Source organism: Oncorhynchus tshawytscha, linkage group LG13 (assembly GCF_018296145.1).
Source record: "Oncorhynchus tshawytscha isolate Ot180627B linkage group LG13, Otsh_v2.0, whole genome shotgun sequence".
NCBI classification, from domain to species: Eukaryota; Metazoa; Chordata; class Actinopteri; order Salmoniformes; family Salmonidae; genus Oncorhynchus; species Oncorhynchus tshawytscha.
The window spans coordinates 24528527-24547742 of NC_056441.1; the positions used below are offsets into that span (position 1 = coordinate 24528527).

A 19216-nucleotide genomic window follows, 5' to 3' on the forward strand; every position below is an offset into this window, starting at 1 on the left:
GCAGAATTGATTTCTAGACACATGCTGGACAGGGAAAGGGAGGATGAGGGGAGGAGGGGAATTTCTGAGAGGTGAAGGATGGTTAGGATTTTAATGCTAGAATCCTTAGTTGCTCCATCCATTTTTGGACTGTGTATTCAATAATTATGCATACCCATTGATTCTTGAAGAACACAACGTATTAATTCCTTACGAATTTAGTTCAAGTGTCATGCCCCATCAGAATCCAAAATATAAGCTTGATTTACCCCATTGTGTATAAACAACGTAAATGAAAAGCAAACTCTGCATATCCTCAAAACATTGTTCAACTATAATTTTGATATCACGGACAGTCAGTTCTTGCATCCATAACTGTGTCTCTGAGTGTGCTTACATTTCTCCAGGCCCATCCCTCAGCTTTTTCCCAAAACAGGGGCGGGGTGACTGCTTTCTTATTGTTTTAACTAAGGATTCTAGCTTTAAGGGTCCATGATTCAACACATTTGTGGTTCATTTTCATTGCAAATTCCTTCTTGCAAGGCATGAATCTCTTCATTATTAAAGCCTTCCTGAGTAGAAATGTTTTCTTTTAACATTCATACCATCTTGAGTGTCAATAGACATGTTTCCTCCCTTGGAGTACTAACGAAAGCAGCCAGACTGCAGTCAATGTTTTCACACAAAGATGTCACAAAAAGACAGTCAGTCAGAAGCCATGAGAATAATCAGTCTCATACAAACACTTTAATGATTTCCTTTCCCAATCTATCGCATGAAGACACACACACACACACACACACACACACATTCCCTCTTGACTGGACCCTATTGATCCTCTGTTGTCTGCTACTGATGAAAATGGATTTGTTTCCCCCAAAGGGCTCCAGACATGTCATCAGACTGACTGCTCCTCTGGTTCCTCCCGTCACTATGGCATTTTTATCAGTGGTACAGATAGGAGGGAACCATGAAAGGGAGATGGGATGGCCTGGAGTACAATGGAGTGTGAATAAGGGTTTCATTGATATGAAATTACCCACTAAGATATGTGATAGGAAGGGATAGGATAGAGTGAAGATAAGGCTAGGGTTGGAAGTTGTGGAAAAGGGGATGGGATGGGGTATAGAAATGGGATGGGGTATAGAGATGGGATGGGGTATAGAGATGGGACGGGGTATAGAGATGGGATGGGGTATAGAGATGGGATGGGGTATAGAGATGGGGTATAGAGATGGGATGGGGTATAGAGATGGGACGGGGTATAGAGATGGGATGGGGTATAGAGATGGGATGGGGTATAGAGATGGGATGGGGTATAGAGATGAGATGGGGTATAGAGATGGGACGGGGTATAGAGATGGGATGGGGTATAGAGATGGGATGGGGTATAGAGATGGGACTGGGTATAGAGATGTGATGGGATATGATGATGAGATGGGGTATAGAAATGTAATGGTGTATAGGGATGGGGTATAGAGATGGGATGGGGTATAGAGATGGGACGGGGTATAGAGATGTGATGGGATATGATGATGAGATGGGGTATAGAAATGGAATGGGGTATAGAGATAGGATGGGGTATAGAGATGGGATGTGGGGGGTGAAGTGAGGTTTGTGGTGACATCCTGGCCCTCCCCTCACAAGAGTGATGGGATAAGTTGAGGTGGGGGTTGAAGAGATCCTTGATAGAGGAATGGGATGCAATAGGGTAGAGTGAGGAGAAGGGTAATAATTGGTCAATACATTTTTTTAATGCAAAAAGTATATGCACATTTAAGCTCAATCTTTGAAAAAAAGCATTTAACATTTTACTCATAAATTATTTGAAAATATCTGTTAACCGTCTGTCAAATCAAATGAAGTAATTCCACAAGGCTATGACTCTGGAATTGATGCCTGAAGAAAGCTAAATAAGTCTCTCCCTCTCCCTCTCTCCGTCTCTCCCTCTCTCCTTCTCTCCCACTTCCTCTATCTCTTAGCTGTGCTTAGTTCTGTTATGCTCTGCAGGAAACTCTTTCATCCGTGTTTGCAAACATCCAGGGGACCATACTACTTCCCGTGTGCACAGCTGTCTCATCACAATTTTTATGTATATGGCAAGCTACTGAACTTTATGCATTTACATGTTCGTCATTTAGCAGACGCTCCTATCCTGATTAGTGCATTCATCTTAAGATTCAGTAGCGAAGTGAAACAACAACACATCACAATCGTATCAAGGACATTTTCCCTCAACAAAGTATTTATCAGAGAACTCAGTGCTAGTGGGGAAATAAATTCCACATGGGCTGTGCGTGCAGGGTACACTAAATTAGAAGGGTTGCAGCCACAGGGAGGGGACAGGTATAGAAAACACACAAATAGCTTCCAAAGCTACAAAAGAACAAAATGAGATCAGCAGAAAATAACAATATATCCGCAGAACATCTCGGCAGAACCTCTCAGTTTTTGTGATAACAACGCCGAGTACAGCTGCCGCTGAAAGACACAGGGGGGACTGAAGTACTAGCACTAAATGCCTAGTACAGGTAAAAGACATACCTCTCAGCACTGATTGTTGATGGTCTGGCAGAGGTGAAAGACACACCTCCCAGAACTGACTGCTGATGGCTTGGTAGAGGTGAAGGAAAACACCCCCTACAATACAACACACCTACAAATTGTTACACAAATGTGCATTATTAGACTGTTACACAAATGTGCATTATTTGTGCATGACACAAGTCATTTTTCCAACAATTGTTTACAGACAGATTATTTCACTTATAATTCACTGTCTCACAATTCCAGTGGGTCAGAAGTTTACATACGCTAAGTTGACTGTGCCTTCAAACAGCTTAGGAAATTCCACAAAATTATGTCATGGTTTTAGAAGCTTCTGATAGGCTAATTGATGTCATTTGAGTCAATTTGAGGTGTACCTGTGGATGTATTTCAAGACCTACCTTCAAACTCAGTGCCTCTTTGCTTGACATCATGGGAATATCGAAAGAAATCAGCCAAGAACTCAGAAAATAAATTGTAGACCTCCACAAGTCTGGTTCATCCTTGGGAGCAATTTCCAAATGCTTGAAGGTACCACAATCAACTGTACAAACAATAGTACGCAAGTATAAACACCATCGGACCACACAGCCGTCATACTGCTCCGGAAGTAGATGCGTTCTGCCTCCTAGAGACGAACTTACTTTGGTGTGCGAAAAGTGCAAATCAATCCCAGAACAACAGAAAAGGACCATGTGAAGATGCTGGAGGAAACAGGTACAAAAGTATCTATATCCACAGTAAAAAGAGTCCTATATCAGCATAACCTGAAAGGCCGCTCAGCAAGGAAGAAGCCACTGCTCCAAAACTGCCATAAAAAAGCCAGACTACGGTTTGCAACTGCACATGGGGACAAAAGTTTGTACTTTTTGGAGAAATGTCATCTGGTCTGATGAAACAAAAATAGAACTGCTTGGCCATAATGACCATCGTTATGTTTGGAAGAAAAAGGGGGAGGCTTGCAAGTCGAAGAATACCATCCCAACCGTGAGGCTAGGGGGTGTCAGCATCATGCTGTGTGGGTGTTTTGCTGCAGGAGGGAATGGTGTGCTTCACAAAATAGATGGCATCATGAGGCAGGAAAATTATGTGGATATATTGAAGCAACATCTCAAGCCATCAGTCAGGAAGTTAAAGCTTGGTCGCAAATGGGTCTTCAAAATGAACAATGACCTCAAGCATACTTCCAAAGTTGTGGCAAAATGGCTCAAGGACAACAAAGTCAAGGTATTGGAGTGGCCATCACAAAGCCCTGACCTCAATCCCATAGAAAATGTGTGGGCAAAACTGAAAAAGTGTGTGCGAGCAAGGAGGCCTACAAACCTGACTCAATTACACCAGCCAAGTCAAGAGGAATGGGCCAAAATTCACCCAACTTATTGTGGGAAGCTTGTGGAAGGCTACCCATAACGTTTGCCCCAAGTTAAACAATTTAATGGCAATGCTACCAAATACTAATTGAGTGTTTGTAAACTTCTGACCCACTGGGAATGTGATGAAAGACATAAAAGCTGAAAGAAATCATTCTCTACTATTATTCTGACATTTCACATTCTTAAAATAAAGTGGTGATCCTAACTGACCTAAGACAGGGAATTTTTACCAGGATTAAATGTCAGGAATTGGAAAAACTGAGTTTATATATATTTGGCTAAGGTGTATGTAAACTTCCGACTTCAACTGTAATTCTGCTTTGAAAGTTGATAAACTTGTATCCTCACTTTTGAGAAAAAGGCCTTTGAATGTTTTGGTACCTACTGGAGAGCTCTTCTTTGTCGACACAAATTCAGCATCGTTCACACCCTCTTAAGTTTTAGCCCCACCTATCTCTTTAAGGGTTGATCCGAGCATTCTGTCCTAACATCAGAAGTCAAGCACCCAAGCTAACTGGCTAACGTTGGCTAGCTTTCTAGCTACTTCCAGAGACGAATGAGAGAAGAGCTCGCTGACCATATTACTTGCCTTAGCAGAGCTGGTTAGGCTGATTTTATGCTATCCAGACCGTTGGTGACTGCAACTCTGCTGCTTGCAACAATTTACGTTTTTTTGCAAACGTTTACTGACACCGACAATATTCAACAGGTATTTGTCAGTTATTCTGCACTCTGGCACACTCAGACAAGAGTGCTCTGAAATCTGAGTAAAAAGCCATCGCGAATTTACCTGCTACGTCTATCAACAGTTGTCGCAGTGACAATCTATTGAAATGGTTACTTGCATAGTGGAGTATTTTGTTAACCTCTTAAGACATGTAGCTAGCTAGCAGCATAAACAATGAATCATAATCCCCACTCATGACACTACTACCCTGCATGAATCTGCAAGTAGCTAACAAACCAGGTTCAATGTTAGCTAGCTAACATTAGGCTATAACTAGCAAAGCAAAGGGCTCTAAGATATGAATAATAAGATCATACACGTAAAGTCAGCTAGCGAGCCAGCCAGCTAACGTTAGCTAGCTAGCCAACAGTACACTTTGGCTTGAAATGAAAATGACTTTGTGTCAAAATTTGAAACATGCAATATGTGAAAATGTAACTAGCTAGACTATCCTAACCGTGCTCTGAAATCAGAGTAGATAGCCAGAGCGAATTTACCAGCTACGTCTATCAACAGTTGTCGCATAGTGGAGTCTTTTGTTAAGACATGTAGCTAGCTAGTTAGCTAAACAATTAACCATAATTCCAACTCAACATGTTACTACCCTGCATGAATATGCAGTTGGCTAAACAGCCAGGTTCAATGTTATCTAGCTAACATTAAGCTATAACTAGCAAAGCAAATGGCTCTGAGATACAAATAATAACATCATTCATGTAACATTAGCTACTGAGCCAGCCAGCTAACGTTAGCTAGCTAGCTAACAGTACATTTGAACTTGAAACAAAAATGACTTTTGTCATGGAAATATTTAATCAATAATATTTCTCAAATACCGGAGCCTGTGAGTTCAATAAGACTTTATTACAAAGTAATATAAGCCAAGCTGGTTCATGAAGTAACTCCCTTTCCAGCCTTGACACACACACTTTTTATAGGTTTAAGGTTCATCCTTACGTCACACACATAGTAACTCCTCTTCATGTTAATGATTCATCCCCTCTGGCATTTAGCCACTGTTATCTTTTTGCCTTACACAAATGTTGGTTTGGTTTCACGTTAGGGTATAGAAACATTATGCCATAGCAATGGTACACAAATAAACAGACATGCCCACTCTCAAGATAGGTGCATGTCTATTGGTGTCTAATGACCTAGACACACACATAGAGTGCACTTATCCTGCTGACTACTACGAAATGTATAACGGGCACATATGTAATATGTAACTTTTTCTGTGACTCATAAATTCATTTAGCAATTGTATTAGTATTTAAGTTCACATGCTCCAGATGGCATTTCTGTCAAAAAACAAACACATTTTGATTCAAAAATACAAGTTATGTTCAAATGGCTCCCCTATGAAATAGTGACCCGCGACATACGACTAGTTTCCTGAAACAAGTCACTTAAGCCTGAAACGACAGTCAAAAGTACTGGCCAATCAGACAGTTCAAACAGCAATTATTAGGTAGGCTACTAGTGAAGAGATACTAGGGAAAAGGTGGCACTTAAATTCAAGACAATAAGAACAGCTACTAATTGAATCAAAAAATATACTTGCTATGCTTGTTAAACACTACTAATCGTTCTGCCAGCTCCAATGGTGTTATGTATTAAGCATATGCAATATGTATGAGCAGTCTACACCGTGATACATTTGCACTGTAGATGGGAGGAATCTTAAAGTAGACATTAATAGAGGAAGTAGTATGTTTGTGTTCAAAGCCAGTTATTAAAAATTGCTTGTATGTCACGTGTTTTGTTCATTCGTGAATCTTTAGAGGCTTTTTTCAAGTCATTTGGACAGAACATCATGGTCCAGTAATGTGGGTATGTGAGTTTGTGTGTGTGTGTTTGTGCGTGTGTGTGTGCGAGCATGTGGGGGACATTTGTCAAGGGCAGAATATTCCACCTACGTGAAGATGACAATGATTCAGTATCTGTTGTCTTAATGTCTATGTGACTTGACACGTTTGGAGATACACAAGGTTTTATCCAGCTTGCTTATGCATTAGAGATGCAATCATTTGGATATGAGCACATTTTTCTTCCATGTACACCGTCAAAGTCATGAGTAAAATATTAAACTAATGCCTCAATGCCTGAATTAGAATTTCAATGGTTATAAATATCCACTTTTATTCATAGGTTCTTGCTTTGAAAGAAGTTGTAATTCCCCAGACTTGTTCCCTCATGTCAAATGGTTCTCTAGTCTGCCTGCTTGTTTGTGAAAAAGCCACCAATCTTTTATGCTGGTGCAAACATGCATTGTAATACCCAGTGCCCATTTTCCCTTCAGACTTGGTGAACATGCTGACAAATGTTATATGTGCTTTGTGTACTCTTATAAACCGGGTGGTTCGAGCCCTGAATGCTGATTGGCTGAAAGCCGTGGTATATCAGACCGTATACCACGGGTATGGCAAAAAAATATTTTTGACTGCTCTAATTACGTTGGTAACCGGTTTATAATAGCAATAAGGCACTTTGGGAGTTTGTGGTATATGGCCAATGTACCACGGCTAAGGACTGTATCCAGGCACTGCGTGTTGCGTTGTGCATAAGAACAGCCCTTAGCCGTGGTATATTGGCCATGTACCACAAACTCCCAAAGTGCCTTATTGCTATTATAAACTGGTTACCAACGTAATTAGAGCAGTCAAAAGTTATTGATCTGATTTTGCGATGCGATTTTGTGTGTGATATCAGCACATGATGCTGACTGTATTGTACTATATGTAACAAAGATGGTTACTGAACCCCAAGCCTCATATACTGTGTTTCCTGTCACCATGTGCCTTCAGGTGAGTATGTGGACCGCCAACTGTGCCGTGATGCCATCCTACCCATGCCTGTCATCTGTGAGGTGCCTTGCCCCAAGGACTGTGTCCTCAGTCCCTGGGCCTCCTGGTCCCTGTGCTCACACACCTGCTCCGGGAAGAACACAGAGGGAAAGCAGATGAGAGCCCGCTCAGTACTGGCCTACAGTGCTGGGGAAGGTGAGATGACAATCACACAACCCACAGCGTCAGACCTGGTTCCAGATCTGTTTGTGTAGTAGAGTCAACTCCTATGGTTGTTGTCATGCCAATCATAGGAGTTGATCTATGGGAGTTGGCATGACCACACTAGCGGATTTGGGACCAGGCCACACATCATCAGACTGGGGTTCAGACAGTACATGTTTTCTTTCAAGTATGTTGAGTGTTTGATGGAGCCTGTCAATAGTGCTTACCATATGGACAGGGTTTGCACTTTTGATTGGTTCTGTTGCACCAGATAAGCTTGATCATTTTGATCCCAGGTCCGCACAGCATGCAGGAGAGTATCTGATATATCATGTGAGGCTGCTGAAGCAAGCATTCACCATGCCCTCTATTTCTGTTCTATGTTACAGGAGCCAAATTGTCAATATTGTATAAATTATTCTGTATGTTCCTCCTCCTCAGCGACTGCTCAGGTTGTAGCCTGGGTTACTGTGATGCAGGGTAAGGTTCTGTGATGTGGCATAGTCACAAGGAATAACAAGCGTGGAAACTTTAGGATAGATGCCTGTACTACTCTCTGGAGCTACATTTTCAATGTTTAGGTTCAAAGCATCTGAGTGTGAAGTGCTTAGAGCCCTAGTGTTTAGTATTCTTTATAGCACCTTTCACAAATGTAGGGATTGGTAATAGAACATTCATAACTTTGCATTTACCTTCCTTTAAGGTCTATCGCGGGTGCTCAAGGTTCTTGCACTATTCGGTACTATAATTTCCTATGCTCGTAGAATGCCGTGTTCCCATAGATGTACTTATTCAGCTCTGTAGATGTTATAAGTAGATGTATGTAGTTGATATACTGTATGGCTACCTGGGTACTAATCTATTTCCCCTCACTGCCTGGTCAGCATAACTTTATGCTTGTACTATGAAAAACGTTTACAGACCCTCAACAGCACAGTGCTAGTAAAAAGCATTCCTTAGTGTAAAGTGCTGCCTGACAACCTAAGGAGAGGAGATGGAACCCCTGAGGAGAGGAGATGGAACCCCTGAGGAGAGGAGACTGAAACCCTAAGGAGAGGAGACTGAAACCATGAGGAGAGGAGACTGAAACCATGAGGAGAAGCGACTGAAATTCCAAAGAGAAGCAACTGAAACCCTCAGGAGGGACAACTGAAACCCCAAGGAGAGGCGACTGAAACCCTAAGGAGAGGCGACTGAAACCCTAAGGAGGGTTCGACTGAAACCCTAAGGAAAGGAGACTGAAACTCTAAGGAGAGGAGTCTGAAACCCTAAGGAAAGGAGACTGAAACCCCAAGGAGTGGTGACTGAAACCCTAAGGAGAGGTGACTGAATCCCAAAGGAGAGGCGACTGAAACCCTAAGGAGAAGTGACTGAAACCCTAAGGAGAGGAGACTGAAACCCTGAGGAGAAGCGACTGAAATCCCAAAGAGAAGCAACTGGAAACCATAAGGAGGGACAACTGAAACCCCAAGGAGAGGCAACTGAAACCCTAAGGAAAGGAGCCTGAAACTCCAAGGAGTGGTGATTGAAACCCTAAGGAGAGGTGACTGAAACCCTAAGGAAAGGAGCCTGAAACTCCAAGGAGTGGTGATTGAAACCCTAAGGAGAGGTGACTGAAACCCAAAGGAGAGCCGACTGAAACCCGAAGGAGAAGTGACTGGAACCCTAAGGAGAGGAGACTGAAACCCTGAGAAGAAGCGACTGAAATCCCAAAGAGTAGCAACTGAAACCTCAAGGAGGGGCAACTGAAACCCCAAGGAGAGGCGATTGAAACCCTAAGGAGAGTTGACTGAAACCCTAGGGAGAGAAGATTGAAACCCTCAAGAGAGGAGACTGAAACCCTAAGGAGAGGAGAAGTATAAGTCTGGTCAGTATTGGAACTAGTGCCTCTGGGTTAGAGTCTTGCTGTCCAAGCTGCCAGTCACGCCCTGAAAACCCATTACTATACAACCTACACTGAGCTGTGCCATCGCCTTGCAGTAGATAAGCATGTTGTAGCCCATTGCATAACACTGATACAGCTCTTGTAGATATCCTCCATTGGACCATAGCAAGACAGTGTCTGTCTGTGGCATATTCAGAACACCCACACAGTTTTCTCTAAATTGATACTGGTATGCTCTGGCATGGGGAGGACAGTCACACTATCATCACTGCAGAAACAGAATCAACTGAATGGCTCGCATCATTTATTAGCCTTCCTACGCCTCAGCAGACAGACACACTGTCCAGGATTAATGGCAAGAGACGTGTGTGTGTGTGTGTGTGTGTGTGTGTGTGTGTGTGTGTGTGTGTGTGTGTGTGTGTGTGTGTGTGTGTGTGTGTGTGTGTGTGTGTGTGTGTGTGTGTGTGTGTGTGTGTGTGTGTGTGTGAGACGCCAGGTGTGGGCTGAGTGTAGCATGAAGTCCTACAGATTGAGGACCTCCCAATTCAGACCCGAGTCATAACTTGAGATCTGCGTAAATTATGGAGTGGTGTCAATTTAAGCCAAAATTCAAGTGGTGTGGTGATCTCAAGTTAGGCTCTCAGGGAATAGAGAGAGCAGTTTACAGTCAATTGGAGAACATAGCAGAATATAAATGACTGGGTAATTCCAACAGGGTTGAGCCCGTAGAGGTGGCCTAAGTAACAATTACAAAAGGCTATGTTAGGACACTCTCGTAACGAGACGAAGGATTAGCTTTGGTAGCCAAACCCACAAGTTATAGTTCAGTAAATAACAGTGGTAGGGAGAGTTTGCCTTGTTGTACATGACGTGAAGGTTTCAGGAACTGTGTCTTAGAGAGCTCTGTAACATAACATGAAGGGAAAGAAGGTTCTTCATTGTGTCACGAACCGGCTCAAAGTACATAACAAAAAGGGAGATGCGTGGAGATAAGGAATAACAAAGATATATTTATTAACTGAAATAACCTAAATACAATTAACAATGGTGTGTAGTCAGTAATCAGTAGTGTAAGTGAGTGGTTGCGTGCATAGATGTGATAATGAGGGGTGTTGAAAGGTGCCAAAGCAAACAAACAAAACGGACACAAAAATGCCACAACCAAAATCTAACAGTGTGTCTGCATGGAGAGAGTCTCCTCAACGAATGCGGGAGAGGTGTATTTATCCCGGGACACACCCAGGCCCAGGTGTGTCCCATGTTGTTGACATCCCTCCCAGCTCCGCCCCGCCGACATCCTAATAAGGAAAACAAGGGCAAAGAGAAAGAACACGGCAGACAGAGTGGGAGGGTCATCACAATTGTAAAGGATGTAAGAAAAGATAACTCCCTCACAATATTACCTCTGCATATTTTTTACGGTCAAAGACCTTATACAAGACTTGAAAAAAAACAAGTAAATATCATCTTTTATAAATAACTTGTTGAAGGACAGGCTCCCAAGGGGCTACACAGAATTCAATTCTATATCTTCTCTCTGTGTGGCTTTTGAAGACAGAAGCACATCCTAAAGTACGCTCCATCTTGGTCCTTCTCCAGCATTGATTGGTGGATCGTGGTGGTCCGCCATCCTTGATTGGACAATCTCCGTTCTTCTCCTTAATTTATTGGTGGTTCTCATTGATTGGTCAATGCCCGTTGCGGTTTGTAATGGCTGACCTTCCACTCGGGTCTGGTATCCCAGCGAGCCTCTAATGACTTCCTATCATGGTGAGAGGTGGTTAAGGGTCATACACTCACAAATATAACACACACACACACACACACATCACAACCATCTGTGGTGAGGGGTGGGAAGGGGTCACATGCTGTCCACCTGGTGTCTAAGATACTGTCAGGCCCAGAGTCAACTCATCTCCGTTGTCTCCATCTCCATGACTGCTTTCCCCCAAGGGACTATACTGGTTTATTTAGCTCTGAAACTGCTGTACTGTTGTTTTTCACCCCATGAGTGGAACCAAAAAGACAAGTTAACCTTAAGAGCACAAAGACACAGCTGGATCGTTTGAATGGAAGTGGAGAAGGTTTGGTTTATGAGATATACAGCTTAACTTACTCTCTTTCTAGTTATGATAAGATGACAGAGTTGTCAGCTCAAGCTCAATAGCCAGCTCAACTGACAAAACTATTGGCTGAACAACCAGTCAAGACAAACCACAATCATGTAACTGAATAGTATCTCCTGTATTTGAATGTGATGTTTGTGCTTCTGCTTTCTCTTTGCGGTCTTTTTGAAAAACTGCTATAGGGTTTTATAAATACAGTATATTTCATTGATTGATCATTTGGTTGTTGTGTGTTTGACAGGCGGGGTCCAGTGCCCCAACAGCATTGCTCTCCAGGAGGTGCGGAGCTGCAATGACCACCCTTGTACTGTGTACCACTGGCAGACAGGGCCCTGGGGACAGTGTATCGAGGACACGTCGGTCCCCCCTGCCAACTCCACAGCGGCCGGGGTCGGGGTCAGGGGAGGGGACTCCTCCTGCTCTGTGGGGATGCAGACGCGGAAGGTCATCTGTGTCCGGGTCAATGTAGGGCAGGTGCCTCCCAAAAAGTAAGAGTCCCTCCTTCAAAATAAGAGTTCCTTTTTCAAAGTAAGAGTTCCACCTTCAAAGTAAGACTTCCTCCTTCAAAGTAATAATAATACATGGCATTTATAGCTTTGAGTTCTTCCTTCAACGAGAGGACTGAATACCAATGTAAGTGTATATGACTATAATTTTTGTGGAAAGTGAGAGAGGAAATTAATTAAATGAAATGTCAGTAGGACAGTTATGCTTATGCTGATGTGGTGTAATATGTATTCAGGGTTCCATAAGCCTTTGCTAAGCATAATTCAAAGCACGAATGCACAGAGCCTTTGTCCCAGTATCTATCTATAGAAGGGACAATATCCTATTGTTACCACTGTCTGTCTGGCTGCATAGCTGTGAGCTGACGGGTTCCCTGATGTGTTTCTGCCTGGGTTCCAGACAGTTGTTCTAAAGTATCTGGGTTCTCCCTCCCTACCACCCTAAGGGTATCTGCCAGGGGACGTGAATCATAATAATGAATTAGCTATTTATTTATTCAGCTTTAATAGTAGCATTATCCTGGCAGGATGAGTTTGAGCTACTAGGCAGACTGGGGATGAGCTAGGTTCCACGCTGGGTATGGTAATGGACCCTGGGCAGTTTTATTCCTGCGGTTTATGATTCTCCCATCCAGGGTTTAATTTTACCCAGCTACCATTTCACACTATCACACCATGCTGCTCTGGGACTCACACACATGAACATTATTAGGGTTTATTTGTGGTGTGAAATTGTTACAGCTGCTGAACTACTATCACTAAACACACTTGATCCCACTAGGTTTGGGACGATATATTAATGTATCATAATATTAAATAATGAAATCGTATGATGTCACGAATGAAACAGGTATGATATGCGTATGAGTTCATTACCATTACAGGACATGAATTAGCTAACAATGTAGCACTGTTACAGAGGTGATATGATATTCAAAGCAATGAAGGGGCTTAATCTGAAGCCCTAAAGCCAGTAATTCATAGTATACTTGGAGAATCCCTGATATTCCTTACAACAAGGACCCAGTATTGATATACTGTATACTGTAAACAGTTGGATTATTTTGACAAGACAAATATGCATTCATAAACATAAACGATATTCGTACACATCTCCACACATTCATCAACTCAACAATCAAGTACAAGAGGGGAGCAAAAACCCGCAGACACTGCCCTCTGTGGAATGAGTTTGACACATCTAGATGATGTGATTTCAGGTGTCCGGAGAGTATTCGTCCTGAGACGGTCAGGCCCTGCCTCCTGCCATGTAAAAGAGACTGCAGCGTCACCCCCTACAGCGACTGGAGCGCCTGCCCTGCCACATGTAAAGAAGGTACCTACTAGCCTTCTCAAACTTCTCAATGTAAAGGCCTCTCAACACACTCAAGTACACATTATTGGGAAAAAATGCCACTATGTCTAGAGAGAGTGGCATTCAATATGCCAAGCAGGTACATCCTATTAATGTCAAGTATGCGTTACAGTACAACAGATACAGAGCAGTTTGTCCATGACAAAAATGCTCAAGAGATGGAGCCTAAGCCATATGGTTTTGAAATGAGCATGTGCTTCAAAGCATGAATAAGTTAATTAGAACAGAGAATTCTAAATAATAGTGGGTCTGTTGTTAAGTGTTTGCTTCCTGGTTTCGACAGCCCTGACAAATGGACAAATCTGACAAACAAAACACTTGCACAACTATAAAATGATTTCTCTTCTCCTCTTCAAATATTTGATTTCGAGCTGAGAGAATCATCAAGTCAAATCTGTAGGAGCTGTGACATCCTAGAACAGCAACCAACGAACACTCATTGTTGCCTGGCAACGCTTTTCTATATAAAGAACTAGAACAAATGCTGCTAATAAACAAAGTGCCGGGCCAATTTAAAGCAATTTGCCCGCACTGCAACAACCTCTTTGTAAACTAGAAAACGCTTGTTAGCATACATGTTTCTGCGATTTCCATTTCCCGGGATTGAGTGTTGTATTCATGAAATACTTCACATGACTAGGAACATTTGCTAAGAAATACTTTATAGAGTCTATAAGAACAGTCATTTGGCTTGTTTTTCCTAGTTTTTTGTATCCTTTAATCTGTCTCTGCTCGTAATCTTGCTTGTATTATTCAAATGTGGCACCCAGATCATCTGGCTTTACTAAGAGTATATGGTCATGGATTTGTCCGTCTCCTTGGAGAACCATTGGAGCTGTCAATATAACAGAATATCCTACAATATGAATATAGTATATATCTCCTGTAGCTAGCTACCTCTATGGATCATACATTGCAACATGGATATGGCCACAGTAATAGGATTCTGATGGACTTCTTGTAAGGGCAATAAAAACCTTCACCACCCAATCACTGAGTTGGGTGGACACCAGCAGAAAAGTGAAGCCCACATCAATCAATATTCCGTACTTCATTATTTCATTACCTTCTCTCCGAACTGGTCAGAAAAGTACATATCTGCTGGAGAACACCAGACTAGAGAGCTGGGAACCAGCTGTGCTCCTTCATTACGTTTTAGTGTTCTTCATGGTCAAGGTTAATGACACACAGCTGCTAAAAGTCAACAGCAAACAAAACACTTGTTTTACAAGGACATTTCAAGGACCTGTGATTTGCAATTACTCAAGTAGGTAACAGGCATTCATCATGATAATTTTCCACTTCAAGACTCGGTGGAAGTAGCTTGAGTGCTGCTGTTATTGTCTCTGTCTAGTGATTGGGCCAGTGTGTGAATAAAGTGTTTTTCTATGGGTTATTATAAGGTGGCAACACGAAAAGGAAACAGAACAGGAAACGCATCATCATCCAGCTGCCAGCCAACGGGGGACAGGACTGCCCGGAGGTGTTGACTCAGGAGAGAGACTGTGAGGCGCCTTCTGTCTGTTTGGGATACAGGTAAGGCTCCATCATCCACCAAGACCACTCTACTCTTTTGACTAAAGCGGTATCAAGTTAAATAGAGCAAGACTTTGACTATGACTCTAAAGATGACTCAGCTGTGTCCTGTTTCTTCTACTGCAGGTGGAAGACACACAAGTGGAGGCGATGCCAGTTGGTTCCCTGGTCCGTTCGTCAGGACAGTCCTGGAGCTGTGGAGACCTGTGGGCCTGGACTGCAGGCTAGAGGTGAGCAACAAAATCCTGCATGCGCTACTCAATTTGATTCTGGGGGCAAAGAGTCTGAACTGATGGATGAATAAGAAAATACCTTGGTCATGAGAGACTTTAAAAAAATATTATTTTGACCATGGATTAAATTAAGTATATTATTTTTGCATCTCGGCCTACTTCGGTTTTTCCTTTTCATGGTTTTGAACTTGACAGTCATGAGAGACCGGTCACATTCATATTGTATGTGAAGTACATTTAAATATTTGATCTGTGCTTGATTTAACTTGCTTGGTACTGCGCATGTGACTGTGGAAGTGTGTAGTATTGTTGGTGTGGGAAAAAGGGAGTTAGGCCTCAAAGTAACACCTTGGGCTTCATGTATCTTCATGTATCTTTCATCTCCTTCTAAATGTTACGCTGGGACTGGTGGTTAAATAACCAAATTGTTCCTCCAAAACTCTTCCCTATAGCTGTACCAGGCATGAATTAGTTACAGTAAGGTTTAAACACAAAATATTAATTCTGGTGGATTGCTTTGTGTTGAACTCGACGAAGCATGACAGAGAGCGGCAACAATGCATCTATCTGTCTTCGATTTACAAAATGGTGTCAGTCAGTGAATTGAGAGCATAGAGTTCTTCTTCCACTCCTTGCACCAGACCTCTAGTAGCATCTTGAAGTAGAAGACCATTATCTGATCAGATGATGAGCACCTTTCAACCTCCTTCTTCACACTCCACATTAGGCCACATTACCTGTAATGGTATCTGTGTAGACATTGACACAGGGGGAGAGACAATTCAATACAGAGCTCTGGCTCCTCCTCATTCAATGATATCTAGTCGGGTTTGTTTGGGTGGGAAAGTCAATAGACATTAGACTACGTTCAGTTTCATCACTTAATGCTGTTCTCGCCTCTGTGTGTGATATTAACTGAGCGAACAGGAGACAGAGAGTGCACATGAAATCTAAGTCTATTCACTATGTAGTGCACTACTTTTGACTAGATCATGACAGGGAATAGGGTGCAATTTGGAATGCAATGTAGTGAGTCATACCAACTAGCAATGAGTCATTCCAGATCCCACAGTGACAGTACTGTAGGTTAATCATCACTTTAAACACAGTCAGGTCTTGATCACCTGTGATGGGACTCTCGTGTTTAGCTCCAAATGCAGCCAATGGGCATTAACCAAATGAGATTGTGAGTCTCCCCTAATGAAAAGTGTCCAACGTGTGTAACAAAGCTTATTTCCTCACACCATAGCAACCACCACTTCATTCCTTTTTCATTATTTGTTTCTTTCTTTCTATAGCTGTCTCATGCTGGAAGCAGGACGGGGGTCCAGCGGACATGGGAGCATGTCTGAAGTTTGCCAGCTCCATGCCCTCTCTAACCCAGCCCTGCCAGCTCCCATGCCAGGACGACTGCCAGCTAACCACCTGGTCCAAGTTCTCTTCCTGTACACAGGACTGTGTGGGCGTCAAGACCCGCAAGAGGATGCTAGTGGGTGAGTGGACTGGAGTAGGCTGTACAAGTACAGTAAAATAACTAACTTTGTATTTGGTATTTTACTGGATCCCCATTAGCCGCTGCGAAAGCAGCAACTACTCTTCCTGGGGTCCACACAAAACATGAAACGTGACATGACACAGAACATTAATAAACAAGAACAGCTCAAGTACATACAGTAAATGTAAATGGTCACACATTGCTTACATGTCAGTACATACACACATAGGTCAAATACATAATATATCATAATATTTTGTGGTACCAATGAGTGTCCGAGCTGTGTGCCAACTGCTTGAACTGGCAGTTCGGTACCTTCAACACATCAATACCTCGCACAAAGACCAATAGTGATGCAGTCAATCTCTCCTCAGTGTTGAGCTAGGAGAGATTGACATCTCCCTCCGTGTAATACAGATACAATACAGTATGTGCTGCTTTGTTCTGGACCAACTGCAATTTACGTATGTCCCTCTTTGCCGCACTTGACCACAGAGTTGGGCAGTAGTCCAGGTGTAACAAAACTAGGGCCTGTAGGTCCGGTCTGGTCAACTGAGATGTCAAGAAGGCAGAGCAACGCCCTATCATGGACAGACCTCCTCCCATTTTAGCAACTATTGAGTCTACATGTTTTGACCATGACAGCTTTGGTTACACCCATCAGTTTTGTCTCTTCAGCTTGCTCAATCGCCACATTATTCAATAATAGATCTAAATGACATTTAATGTTGAGCGATTGATGCTTTTAGTTTTTGAAATATTTAGCACCAGCCTATTGCTAGTTACCCATTCTAAAAATAACTGGAGATCTATGTTATGGGTGTCAGTTATTTATTTTGTTGAGTCTATTGTTGAGTTGTCAGTGTACATAGACACACAGGATTTATGCAAGATCATTGGAAGCTCATGAGTAAAAACAGAAAAATACAATGGCCCTAGCCGGCCGCCCTGCGGTACACCACACTCATCTGAATTTGTATTGGAGAGACTTCCATAAACGAAAAACGTCTGTTCTATTAGACAGGTAACTCTCAATCCATAATAAGACAGAGGATGTAAATTCATAACACCTACATTTTTTTCAGCAATAGGTTATGATCAATGACATCAAAAGTGTCCTTCTCTGTAAGCATGCTGAATGTGTACATTTTAATATCTTTGCTTTGATCAAGCACCATTTTTTTGCTGAGCACTTGTAACAGGCTGATTGGTCAACTGTTTGAACCATTAAAGGGTGCTCTGCTATTCTTGGGTAGTGGAATGACCTTTCCCTCCCTCCATGTCTGAGGGCACACAGTCTTCTAGGCTTAAATTGAAGATGAGGCAAACAGGAGTGGCAATGTATTCCGCTACCAAATTTAGCAATTTACAATCCAGGTTGTCGGTACCAGGTGGTTTTTTCTTCATTATTAATATCTCAACTCTTCCACACACACTTTGCAGAACTCAAAAACTACAGTGCTTGTCTTTCATTACTTAGTCCATTATGAACATGAAGGCTCAGCATTTTTTTTTTTGCATTTGTTTTTTGTGGTTGGCAATATCAACGGGTTTTGTTATGAAACAGCCATCTGCTTCAATGAAGGATGGAGCTTTTTGGCCTAGAATGCCATATAAAGTACTCCAAAGCTTTTTACTATAATTCTTTATATAATTTATCTTCATTCCATAGTATAGTTTCTTCTTCTTTTTGTTAGTTATATGATTTCTCAATTTACTGTATGTTTGCGTCTATGTTGTCAGACTTATTTGCTCTTCCCTTTGTCTCATCCCTCTCAGCCATACAGTCTTTAAATTCATCGTCTATCCATGGGGATTTAGCAGTTTTAACAGTTAGTTTCTTGATGGGCGCATGCCTATCAGTAACCGGAAGAAGCAGTTTCATAAGTGCTTCAAGTGCGGCGTGAGATTGTTCCTCATAACATCCATCAGACCAACAAATATTTTTCATATCTTCGAAATAGGAATCCTTGCAAAAACTCTTCTATGATTGCTTATACACAATTGTAGGTCCAGTCTTCGTAACTTAGTTTTTAATTTTTTGTCTATTATGATCACTACATCCGATGGGTAGCTTATTTTTGAGTGGTCAGCTTGATGACAACCAGTCAATATTCAGGTCAACCAGAAAATATACTTCTCTGTTGATATCACATACATTATCCAGCATTCATAGTCCAAATACTGAGTTTTAGCACTTGTTGGTCTATATCAACTTCCTACGAGAATAGGCTTTAGTTGAGGCAGATGAACCCATAGCCATTTTACTTCTACATCATCTGACATGAGATATCCTCTCTCAGCCTAACAGGAATATGACTCTGGCCCTACATAGCAACACCTCCACCATTTGCATTTCTATCTTTACTATATACTGTATTCTATAACATTGTATACTCTAGCTACTACTGCATCATCATAGG

General features: G+C 42.1%; 1 protein-coding gene across 1 annotated transcript in view; it reads left to right on the forward strand.

Annotated features, from left to right (window-relative positions):
• LOC112264534 (thrombospondin type-1 domain-containing protein 7A-like) overlaps positions 1-19216 on the forward strand; it is a 163943-nt gene that overhangs the window by 109097 nt on the left and 35630 nt on the right. Inside the window, exons 7-12 of the mRNA XM_042295454.1 lie at positions 7434-7628; positions 11890-12136; positions 13375-13490; positions 14933-15065; positions 15192-15295; positions 16597-16791. Of these exons, the coding sequence (XP_042151388.1) occupies positions 7434-7628; positions 11890-12136; positions 13375-13490; positions 14933-15065; positions 15192-15295; positions 16597-16791 (990 nt within the window). The remainder of the gene's footprint in view (positions 1-7433; positions 7629-11889; positions 12137-13374; positions 13491-14932; positions 15066-15191; positions 15296-16596; positions 16792-19216) is intronic.